This window comes from Leopardus geoffroyi, chromosome B3, assembly GCF_018350155.1.
Source record: "Leopardus geoffroyi isolate Oge1 chromosome B3, O.geoffroyi_Oge1_pat1.0, whole genome shotgun sequence".
Taxonomy (NCBI): domain Eukaryota; kingdom Metazoa; phylum Chordata; class Mammalia; order Carnivora; family Felidae; genus Leopardus; species Leopardus geoffroyi.
The window spans coordinates 104,568,645-104,581,357 of NC_059337.1; the positions used below are offsets into that span (position 1 = coordinate 104,568,645).

Below are 12,713 nucleotides of genomic sequence, written 5' to 3' on the forward strand. Positions count from 1 at the left end.
TTTACCTATATCCTTCCCTTAATGATGATATCCTGGGTTGCTTCCAACTCAGCCATCCAGAATAGTGATGCAGTAGATAGCCTCAAAAGGTCCATAGGACATATCTTTGCTGATTTTGACTAAATATTGCCAAATAATTAGCTCCTTGGAATACTTTAACAGTCAACACTCTTCTCATCAGCAGTGAGCAAAGGTTCCTATATCTCCATTCCATCCCAACATTTATTCCAGTTTTTGCCAATATTGGTGTAAAGGATATCTTATTTCAATTTGCATTTCACCGTGTAGCAATGATTGTTAGCCCTTTGGATTTCCTCTTCTGTGGATTGCTTGTATATATTCTTTGTCCATTTTATCTTTGAGAGTTGCTGTTTGTTTTCCTGTTAATTTGCACGAGTTCATTGTGTATTCTTGACATTAGGCCTATGTCATTTCTAGCTACGATAGATATTTTCTCTCATTTTGTCGTTTTCAACTTTATCCCTTGGCTAAATAGAAACCACTAATTTTATTACTATCACAGTAGTACTTTGGGGATTTTGTAGAAGTTTTTCTCTACCCTTATTTCACAAGCTATATTCTTAAATTATCTTCTCTTAACTTTATCATTTTGCTTGTCATGTTTAGATCTTGAATCCATCTTCAGGTGTGGTGTTAATAGAGGAATCCCCTTATATTTTTCTCTATTGTGTGGGCCAGTTTTCCTGCATATGTTTAGTATATTTTTTCAGTATATATATTTTTCATTGATTTCTGGGATTATTGATAGTTGATATGTCTCCCATATAAATATTGGTCTGTTTCAGTTCTATTACTTTATTTGCCTATTCTTGCACCAGTACCATACTGTATTTATATCTGTGGCTTTGTAGCTTATCTTAATATCTCACAGAGATGAGATTTTTTTTTAATGCTTATAAAAATAAGTCCCTTAAAGAAGTCATGGTTGTTTTCAGAAGATTTTTCTCATTGTACTTAGGAATTTCAGAAGAAAAATTCAGATATGTTTGGGTGGGCTTTTCAACATCTCTGTGGAGGCAGTAAGTTTTATTATTTTCAGTTTTCTGATTCCTTGGAACTAATGTAAGGGCTAAACATAAATGCTCCGGCATATTACCCATATATATGCCAAAGGATAATGGCTATCATTGAAGATTTTTAAAAGCAGATGACCTTTCCTGTATGTGGTTACTTTTTCCCAAAACAAAACTTGGTGTAAATTCTGATTTAGAAGTTTACTGTCCAGATACACAGTAATAGTATCAGCTTAAGTATGGCTTAGGTTGTTATTGTACTCTATGATTATAGGGCCAAGGTCTGAGTCCTATTTTAGAAAAGATATAAAATAAATCTGAAATGATAGGTTGAGTTATCCAACAAAAATATTTATTGAGCACATATCAAGGCATTATATACACTCCCAGATTAACTTCTTATCTGTACATTCAGTATTGAGATTCTTACACTTAAGAAGGACTTTAATTATCCTCTAGATAACCAGAGGATAAGACACTGGGCTAGAGTTTAGTTCAAAATTCTCAACCTTTCTTATCCAGAGACTCAGAAAAAGAAAGGGCATTCTTTCTAAGCCATTACTGGAGAGCTCATTCTTTTCCTTTCTCAATCAAAAAAGTGCATCAGAATATAAGTGAGTGAGGTTCATTAATATATAAGTAACTTTGAATACATTCTTATTTTTCTTCTTAAAAATTATTAGTAAACATCAATAACTTATTAGTGGTATTAGTGCAAAAAAATTATTTTGGCTAAGTTTGTTCTTGATCCTTGGTGAGAATTGCTTATATATTCTTTAGCTGCCCCTTTATTTTACAAATAAGAAAATAGATTTAGGAAAGTGGGTGATTTACACAGAAGTTAATAGCCAATAAATGACTTTATTCTGGACATTAGAGTGGAGGGAAAAAGAGTAGGAAAAGTACATTTTCTTTTAAACTGTAACATATCATTCTGCAAATGAACAAAAGCATCTTCTAGTCTTTTTCCCGCCAAAAGGATAAATTAGTAACTTACTATTAAGTCTAGGACATGCAAACCATAAAAGATTATTCAGTTTTTATTATTTTTATTATCTCATAATATCTTTCAGGGCCATAGAGATAAGCAGTTTTACTACTAAAATGCTCTTATATTTTAAGGAGTTGGCAAGAAGACTCAGGGTGTTTTGCTATTCACTATTAGTTGAGTAGAATAGAACATTCCTTTTACATTTGTATCATCTCAACTAGTGAATCCAAAGTTGTGGAGGGTTAAATTGAACCTGCTAAGATGGAATCAGAAAAAAAGTCCTTATAGATGCCTAAAATGTATCCAAGTATGCATACCTGGCTGACCAAGTAGGAATCTGAGTGGCCAAAGAGACTAGAATTTTGAATTAGAACTGTGTGCTATGCCTATTTAAAAAATTAAATTGAAGTATATTCAGTAATAAATGACTTTATAATTTGAGATAATATGCGAACAGTTACATAACTGTTATACAAAAGTTAGTTGTTACAGTAGAAATTTAACATGGAATATATTTTTTTGGTTATGGTTTTTGTGGATATGTGTATGTATTTGTTATCGTGTGTTTTGTTATTACGGTTAGCCTTGTGTTTTAGGGTTTTTTTTTTCTATTTTTATTTTCCTTGGAAGAACCATTCATAATATTTTTGTTTCCACAATAAAGACGGTATCCAACTGTTGAAAAACGAGCCAAAGACTTCAATGGAGCAAGTTATGTGCCTATTCCTGAAGATGGTCCCTTTCTTAAAGCACTACTCTTTGAACTTAGATTATTGGATGATGATGAGGACTTCATAGAGAGTCGTGATAGCTGTTCACACATCAATAAAACATCCGTCTATGGGCTCCTCATAGGAGGTGAAGAACTCTGGCCAGTTGTTGCTTTTCTGAAGAATAACATGATATATGCTTGTGTTCCACTAGTTGAACAAACTTTATCCCCTCATCCACCGTTAATTAGCATTAGTGGAATTTCACAAGGCTTTGAACTTCTTTTTGGAGTACAGGATTTTCTTTCCTTGAGTCAAAAAAATGACACTGAGCTAAATACAAAATTGAACCAATTACCTGATTTGCTTCTACAAGCTTGTCCATTTGGAACTTTGTTGGATGCCAATTTACAGAATTCATTGGATAGTATTAATTTTGCTTCTGTCACTCATTCACAAAAACAGCCAGCCTGGAAAGTTGGAACATACAAAGGAAAACCACAAGTTTCTATTTCTATCACCGAAAAGGTAAAATCCATGCAATACAATAAACAGGATATAGCAGATACATGGCAGGTCGTTGGAACTGTCACTTGCAAGGTAAGATTTTCCCTCATACTTGTTTTATCATACCATTTAACACGTACGGAGAAAAGTAAAATTTTCTGACTTTATTTTACATTGTTATATGACATTCTTGATTTTTCTCATAAACAGCAGTCATTAAATGTTAGATTTGTGTGAAATTTTGTAACATTACCTTTTTGCATTCCTTATGAATTGTATTAGTTATATATTGCTGCATATTGATTTGCCTCATTATCCCCCAAATAAACATTTATTATCCTCATAGTGTTCCATTGGTTAAGACTTCAGGAACAGCTTAGATGGGAACTTCTAGCATGAAGTCCATCATGAGATCAGTCAAGATTGCAGTTAGAGCTATAGTCACCTGAAGGTTTGATTGGGGCTGGAAAATCTACTTGCAAGGTGGCTAACTCACATGGCTAGCAAATTGTTGGTGGGAGGGTTCTGTTCCTTTCCATGTGGACTTCTCAGTAGGCTATTTAAAAATCTCACAACTTGGTAACTAGCTTCCTATAGATCAAATGAGAGATCAGATGAGGGAGACAGAGAAAGAGAAAGAAGGTGCAGGTAGAAGCTATCCTTTTTATTACCTAAGCTGAGGTCAGATGACATTACTTCCACCACTTTGTTCATTAGGAAAAGGTCACTACTAAGTCCAGTCCACATTCAAGGCAACTAGAATTAAGCTCCATCTTTTGAAGAGTAATGTCAAAGAATTTGTGAAAATATTTTAAAACCATCATACCTATTTTCCATTTTCTCTAAAAAGGATGAAATTGACAAATCTCTGATTTAATATCTAAAACCATTTTGAAGGGCTCTTGTATTACTTAAACAAGTTGGTAGGTTAATGTAGGGTTCTCTGGTTTAAGGTTAGAAAATAGGAAATGACAATAGAAATAATACTATTATCACTTTGGGATCCCTGGGTGGCTCAGTCCAGTTAAGTGTCTCAACTGTTGATTCTGGCTCAGGTCATGATCTCACAGTTATGATATCAAGCCCCATATTGGGTACCACTGGGCGTGGAGTCTGGTTAAGGTTCTCTCTCTCCCTCTCCCTCTGCCCCTCCACTGCTTGTGCTTGCTTGTGCGCTGTCTCAAAAAAAAAAAAAAAAAAAAAAAAAAAAATCAGGTAAGTTCTAGGTCCCTTCTGTGTTTTATAATTCCTGGTTAAAAGTTCAAATTTATATATGCCAGGTTTGTTTAAAAGATAGTATTCAGGTTTCATCTAGAATTTCCTCATTTAATAGTAAAAAGACTGATGATCTGGTATTTTAAATGACTAGGTGGCAGATAATCCATTGGTGGTTTTCGTAGTGGTTGCAATTTTCCGATCCCTTTAAGAATATTAGACTGTTGGGGCGCCTGGGTGGCGCAGTCGGTTAAGCGTCCGACTTCAGCCAGGTCACGATCTCGCGGTCCGTGAGTTCGAGCCCCGCGTCGGGCTCTGGGCTGATGGCTCAGAGCCTGGAGCCTGTTTCTGATTCTGTGTCTCCCTCTCTCTCTGCCCCTCCCCCATTCATGCTCTGTCTCTCTCTGTCCCAAAAATAAATAAACGTTGAAAAAAAAATTATCTATTAAAAAAAAAAAAAAAAAAAAAGAATATTAGACTGTTAGGGGGTGCCTGGGTGGCTCAGTCAGTTAAGCATCAGACTTCAACTCAGGTCATGATCTCACTACCTGTGAGTTCAAGCCCTGCAACGGACTCTGTGCTGACAGCTCAGAGCCTGGAGTCTGCTTCAGATTCTGTCTCCATCTCTCTCTGCCCCTCCCCTGCTTGTGCTCTGTCTCTCTCTCTCTTTCAAAAATAAACATTTAAAAAAATTAAAAAAAAAAGAATATTAGATTGTTAGGATATTAGACTAATTTAATAAGCACAAACTGAATATTTAAACATTGTAATAGTATTTGCTATTAATATTTGCTCATTTTATTATCTCCATAAATATCAAAAAAACCTTTTTTTTTTTTTTTTGGTTCCTGCTAGTTCACATATAGAGAGTGAAGTAGCAGATGGTTTAAAAGTCAAAACACTAAAATATTTAAGTTTTGTGATAAGATTATTAGGCATTTTTTTTTCCAAACGTGATAGACATTATTGTAACTGTTACCAAAAGACCTTTATGAGGTACTAATTATATGTGGTACTGTTCATAATGCCTGCCTGCTCTCTAAGTGCTTACATTGTATAGCAGATATATTCTTGAATTCATACATATGTCAAGTAGTAGATAAAAGCATAAAAAAGTGAAGCATGTCATATTAGAATGGAAAACAAAGGTGGGGTCCACAACTAGAAAAAGATACCTAATCAGTAAGCATTTTTTGAGTGTCTCTTATACATAGCAATGTGCTAGGCACTAGAAATACAAAGAAAGATATAACAATTTTTGCTTTCAAAGAACTTAAAGCTTCAAGAGGGAAACAGGGCACAAATACCTATGGGGGTGGGCAGTTATTGCATGATGCAGACTATGTATATGATAGCAGAACTAGCTGCTTGCATTTGAAGCTGAGCATTATACCTGCTGGGTTCTACTGACTCTTAAAATACTTGTTCATATCTAGCCAAACAAAACATATCATAAGCCTTTATGGCCCAATTGGCTAGTTTTAATTGGGGGGTTTAATAGAGGGAAATGTCAAGTTAGAGTTGAGATAGAAAGGAAGAACCTGATTACCATGAACATATAGATAAGGTGTATCATTCTGGTTGGGTCAGAAAAAGAGCCCTTAGGGGTACCCAGGTGGCTCATTCAATTAAGCGTCCAACTCTTGATTTCAGCTTAGGTCGTGATTTCACAGTCCTGAGATCAAGCCCTACATCATGCTCCACGTTGAGCGTGGAGCTTGCTTAAGATTCTCTCCCTCTCCTTCTGTACCTCCACTGCTTGCGCTCCCTCACATGTACTCACACGCTCTCTCTCTCAAAAAAAAAAAAAAAAAAAAAAAATTACAAGTTTTAGGGGAGTAAAGGTATTTAATATAGGATTTAGGGCTTACTGAAAATAATAGTTAATTTAAAACATCATGAAAGTGTGAAAAATGATTTTGAATTCTGTGAAGCTCATACCAGATGGAAGAGGAGTTGAGAGAATAAAAGTTTCTGATCTTCTGGCTGCAGCCTTCCAGAAAGAGTCACTAATGACTGTGGTCTGGAGAAGTCAGAATTTGCAGAGAATTCTGAGATACCACCATGTTAACAGCCTTGAAGAAATTCATGGAAAGGACTGCAAAGTGCTACATCTGGCCAGCACAGCCTTAAAGCAGGAGCTCAGGGAGAGGTCTGTGAAGCTGTCATATCTGGCTTCCATAACCTTCCCAAAACACTGGCTTCCCAGCTTCAGGGTAGAAAATGATTAAAGAGGTAGATTGGGAGCCAAACAATGAAAGACTTAAAAGTAATGCAAAACTGAGGGGGAACTATTGAAACACCTTGAGCATGGATACAATATATTTAAAGTTCTGTTTTGTTAAGATAGCTCTGGAGGGTGGATTGATTAGAGGAAAGCAAATCTAGTGACTTAAAATAGCTTTTCAAGGGTTTACAGGCCTTTAGGAAGTCTCTCCTAGTCTCTGGCTTGGAATCTGAGTATGATAGAACGACTAACCAGAACACAGAAAGCAAGAGTAATACCTTGAAAAGTGAGTTAAGCTGTGAGAAATGACTTAGATAAACTCAGAAAAGCCTCACCCAGAAGACGTATGCTTCTAAGATCTTGGTAATATCTGTTTCTGTTTTCATTGCAGTGTGACTTAGAAGGAATCATGCCAAATGTTACCATCAGCTTGAGTCTCCCCACCAATGGGTCTCCACTTCAGGATATTCTAGTTCATCCTTGTGTGACTTCTCTTGATTCTGCCATTCTGACTTCTAGTAGCATTGATGCAATGGATGATTCTGCATTTAGCGGACCTTACAAATTTCCACTCACACCTCCCTTAGAGTCATTTAACTTATGCTACTATACTTCCCAGGTAAGCAATCTTGGCAAAGTGGAGACTTTGCCAATCTTCATGTTTATGAATCATTGTAAACAAATCATTCATACTTTTAGCCCACGTGAGAACTTTTGATTATTTATTTACCAGATAATAATTGATGAATGAAGATGAAGATTCAGTTCTTTGAATAGGATGCCTCTTTTCTCTGGTGTCTGTTAGAGCACTGAATTGTTTTCAAAGTCATGGTAGTTATTTTTTTTTTTTAATGCTTCCTAATAAGGATTCCATGAACATAAGGTAGATCCTACTATGATGTAGTCATGGTTTGAATCATGAACATAAAATACCTGTAATCTCAGGCAACTGTTGTTACAAATACATAATACTATTTTTAAAGGTTGCTTATTGAATAACTGCTGTGTCAGACACTGTCCTAGGCATGTTACATGTGTTTTCTCCAGTACTTTTAAAACCTTTAACGTAGGTATTACTAGCCCCATTTTACAGATGAAGAGAGTCTCAGAGAAGTTAAATGACATGCCCAGGGTCATATAACTGGTAAATAACAGAGCTTAGATTTGAACCCACACTTTCCACTCTCTAAAACCTAACCTTCTTTTTACTATACCATTTGTCTCTTGTCCTAATTGTGAATCAGTAGATTAAAAAAACCTACTCTGGGAATGCAAGCTGGTGCAGCCACTCTGGAAAACAGTATGGAGGTTCCTCAAAAAACTAAAAATAGAACTACCCTACAACTACCCTACCTACAACAAGCAATTGCACTACTAGGCATTTATCCACAGGAAACAGGTGTGCTGTTTCGAAGGGACACATGCACCCCAACGTTTATAGCAGCACTATCAATAATAGCCAAAGTATGGAAAGAGCCCAAATGTCCATCGATGGATGAATGGATAAAGAAGATATGGTATATATAGACAATGGAGTATTACTCGGCAATCAGAAAGAATGAAATCTTGCCATTTGCAACTACATGGATGGAACTGGAGGGTATTACGCTAAGTGAAATTAGTCAGAGAAAGACAAAAATCATATGACTTCACTCATATGAGGACTTTATGAGACAAAACAGATGAACATAAGGGAAGGGAAACGATATAAAAACAGGGAGTGGGACAAAACAGAAGAGACTCATAAATATGGGGAACAAACTGAGGGCTACTGGAGGAGGTGTAGGAGGGGAGATGGGCTAAACGGGTAAGGGGCACTAAGGAATCTACTCCTGAAATCATTGTTGCACTATATGCTAACTAATTTGGATATAAATTTAAAAAAATAAAAAATAAAATAAATTAAAAAAAAGAAGGTAGAGGCAACCAAAAAAAAAAAAAAAAAAAAAAACCCTACTCAAGCTAGCTTACATAAAAGGAATTTATTTTGATAATGCAAGAAGCAATCTTGTCATTCAAGGATAAAAAGCATACCTAGCCTGTACTAGGAATAGAACCAGAAAATGAAAATTAAAGTCACTCTGTACCAAGGTCTACACTGTCTGTCTCATCTCTGCTTCTCAGTTTCCTCTTCCAACTTGATTTCTCTGCTTCCACATGACCTATAGCTCTAAGTTGTACTACATAAATAGAGTCTACATATTACTTTAAATATACTAGAAGAATGATTGGCTCACTCCAGCCTACAGATAAGTTTCTCCTCCAATTGGTTATTGGTAATCAACTGAGTAAGCTACTCTGAGCTAAAGGGTGGGTAAGTCCTGCTGTCATAGGACAGCAGGAGCTGTGAGGAGGCATCAGTGAGCAATATGTCTAGTGCATGACTTATGTTGCAGGTCATAGAGAACCTGGAGGAGGGGAAGCTGGATGAGTAAAAGAAAAAACGATGTATTGCATACCTTGTAAGGCACCTTTCTCATCACTGGAAATAGGAAAAATTCCTACCTTTAGAACAAATATAGCTCCATCATCTATTATCAAAACAGTTTGGAGTAATCTGTATATAATAACTACTGCAAGGCCTTTTTCTCAATCATTGGTGTTTTAGATCCATTAACCTAGGAATTATACAAAAATTTGTTTATGTTTGTTTCCAGGTCCCTGTTCCACCGATTTTGGGTTTTTATCAAATGAAAGAGGAAGAAATACAAGTAAAAATAACAGTTAATTTAAAACTTCATGAAAGTGTGAAAAATAATTTTGAGTTCTGTGAAGCTCATATACCTTTTTATAATAGGTAGGAATAAAACGTGATGCCATGATTTCTGCCTTTCTTAGTACATTCCCACTGCCCTACAATAAATTATTTGTCTTTGTTTTTTACCTTATTTTTAAGATCTAAAAATTTTATTTTATTCAAATGAATCCTGAATCTGAATCAAAACTTAGTCATATAAATAATCTCTTTAAGAGACTTGTTTAAGACATTGTTTAAGAGATTAACCTAGTTTAATCTCTAAACTTGCTAGTAAATATAAATTTAAAAGCAATGTAGCTTCTTTAGGGATTATTTCACTCCTGGCTTTATTTCTAGCAATTTCTCTGTGCTGTACGTACAAGTCAACCCAACTATCAGCTACCTGGTGAATTAAGCCAATCATATCATAAGATTACATTGTCATCAGGTCTGTTTTTATTTGTTCTACAGTATAGTTCTTTTCACAGGATGCCAAAATCATAGTTTTAATGCTATGTCAATCTATATAACTGTATTTATACATGCTATATGATTTTATCGTTGTTTTTAGAATTAATAATGAAATGCATATCATCACCAAAAATGTTTATTGTGTTTCTGGTGTTTTTTGAGGTATAATATTCGTTACTTGTTCTACTTTATTCTGCAAACTTGAATACAGATCTGCTTTGTATGTTATACTTATAATAAATAACACTAGGAAGATTTGACTTAGATCTCTTAAAACTTTTCTATTTATGATCACTTGTTCTTTCAGTTGTGTCCTTTTCTTTTTTAAAGGGGTCCAATCACACATGTGGAATACAAAGTGAGTTTTGGCCAGCTTGAAGTATTTCGAGAGAAAAGCTCATTGGTCTGGATTATTGGTAAGCTTCTATTTATTAACTTTTTTTCATTCATTTGTTGTAGAATAAAATAGTTAAAATTGTTAAATAGTTAAAATGGTTGATTGGTAGGGGCACCTGGGTGGCTCAGTGATTAGTTAAGTGTCTGACTTCAGCCCAGGTCATGATCTCACACTTTGTGAGTTCGAGCCCCACATCAAGCTCTGTGCTGACAGTTCAGAGCCTGGATGGAGCCTGCTTCAAATTCTGTGTCTCCCTCGCTCTTAGCCCCTCCACTGCTCACACTCTGTCTCTCTCTCCTTCAAAAATAAATAAACATTTGGGGCGCCTGGGTGGCGCAGTCGGTTAAGCGTCCGACTTCAGCCAGGTCACGATCTCGCGGTCCGTGAGTTCGAGCCCTGCGTCAGGCTCTGGGCTGATGGCTCAGATCCTGGAGCCTGTTTCCGATTCTGTGTCTCCCTCTCTCTCTGCCCCTCCCCCATTCATGCTCTGTCTCTCTCTGTCCCAAAAATAAATAAACGTTGAAAAAAAAATTTTTTTTTTAAAAATAAATAAACATTAAACCAATTTTCTAAATAAAAATAAATAAATAATAAAATAAAATAGTCAGTTGGTGCATTTGTGTTCTTAGGACAGAAGTTCCCCAAATCAATGGAAATTAATCTTTCTGGAACTGTAACTTTTGGAGCCAAGAGTCATGAGAAGCAGTCATTTGATGAGATTTGCATTGGAGGTACAGCATATTTAAAGGTAAATACATTTATATGGCTCACCACATTAGAAAACTTGTATTTCTTTTTAAATTTTAAATACATCTAAGTGATTTTTAACGTTTTCTAGCCATTTTTCGTTGGAGAAACTTCTTGTCTGCGCTAAGTCCTTTTTAAGATTTTTTTGTGCAATTTCTATTTAGTATTAGTCACTTTCTGTTTCACTTAATATGTAACAAATTTTAAGGTGAAACACTTAACTGTAACTTTAACACATCAAATAAACCAACTTCTAACTACCCAGCTCTTAGTTATCACATTCAACATTTGTATACAAAAAATATAAGATGTAGCCCTTGACCTCTGGGATTTTCCACCAATACATGTCAATAATTGATCAATGCTAACTGCTTTTGGTATTTGAAGGAAACAGTGAGCACTTCTGACCAAAGTGGTCAAGGAAAGTTTTGCAGTAGAGATGGAGTTTAAGCAAAACTCTGAGGCCCAGATAAACATGAAAATGAAGCTTTGAAGATTGATGAACATTTATATAGGTAAATAAATGACTTAATCAAAGGAATGAATGGTAACAAAGCATGCTTAGGGGCCGTGCTACAAACAGTAGTAACACATAAGGCTGGATAAGTGATTTAGGTCTAGATTATAGCTTTGGAGGGTTTGCATTCTAACTTTTATTCTTTTGTTAAAAAATGTTATACTTTTTTTGAATATGGGAGTGGTTGGTCTTTCAGAAAACAATACTTTACGAAGATCAATCTGGAATGGATGTGAGAAGGTAGGTAGAAAAAAAATAATGAAACTTGAGAGAGAGGAGCTATTTTTTAGCTATATTAGTATTCCTGATGAAGGGCAGTAAGTTAATGATGCTGAAGGTCACAGAAAGAGAGACTGCTGGACAAGCTGTGATAAAGGTAAAGTATTCGTCACTAATTAAATATAGAAACAAGAAATGGTTTTAAGCCCACGATTAAAAAAAGACAAATGTGGCTTAAATCACACTTGAAACTCCAAGAGGGCAGAGACCATGTGAGTGTCATACATTCATTGTTTTATCACCAACATCTAGTTCATTCTCTACCACATAAATATTTGATGAAGGATGAATATATTTAGAAGAAAGTACTACTATGGAGAAAGTTGGGAGGAAGTTGGTTTCATATCATGTATGTTGCTGGTAATAGCAACATATCTCAGTGTAAGTGTCCAGTAGGCAGCTAAAAACCTGAAGCTTGAGTCTTAAGAGAGAGCTCAACAGTATATAATGGCTTAGGTGTTATCTGTGTGGAAAAAGTAGTTGAGGCAGTGGAAATAAATAAGATCAGAAAAAGAGAAAATAAGAGAATGATTTAGAAGAACCAGTGAGAAGAATTGAAGGGGTGATCAGAAAAGTAAGGAAAATCTAAATAGAATGGTAAAGAAATCAAAGAATAGAGATTGAAATCTATATATAAAGATAATTAGAGGAAATGGTAATGAAGTCTGAAGTACACTAGTGATATTTGTTTCTTCCATCTTGACTTCAGCTATGCCCACAAGCTTTATTTCAGAGATTATTATAAAAATTCCTATTTCCAGATAGTTTTCAGAAAAAATGTGGGATGTCACTACATTGTAGGTCTTGCAAACGTAGGGATTCTGACTTTTGTAATTTATTTTCATCCCCTACTCAGTTATAATCTTTCATCCCCTACTCAG

At 35.4% G+C, this 12,713-nt stretch overlaps 1 protein-coding gene across 6 annotated transcripts in view; it reads left to right on the forward strand.

Moving 5' to 3' along the window:
* The window catches only part of AP5M1 (adaptor related protein complex 5 subunit mu 1), a 30,064-nt gene that overhangs the window by 1,814 nt on the left and 15,537 nt on the right, over positions 1 to 12,713 (forward strand). For all 6 annotated transcript variants that reach the window (XR_006705038.1, XR_006705037.1, XM_045451080.1 and 3 more), the window contains exons 2-6: positions 2,690 to 3,335; positions 7,076 to 7,303; positions 9,342 to 9,481; positions 10,223 to 10,308; positions 10,919 to 11,037. Coding sequence is in view for 4 of the 6 variants with exons in the window: in XM_045451080.1 (XP_045307036.1) it covers positions 2,690 to 3,335; positions 7,076 to 7,303; positions 9,342 to 9,481; positions 10,223 to 10,308; positions 10,919 to 11,037 (1,219 nt within the window). In the remaining 2 variants the exon portion in view is untranslated. The remainder of the gene's footprint in view (positions 1 to 2,689; positions 3,336 to 7,075; positions 7,304 to 9,341; positions 9,482 to 10,222; positions 10,309 to 10,918; positions 11,038 to 12,713) is intronic.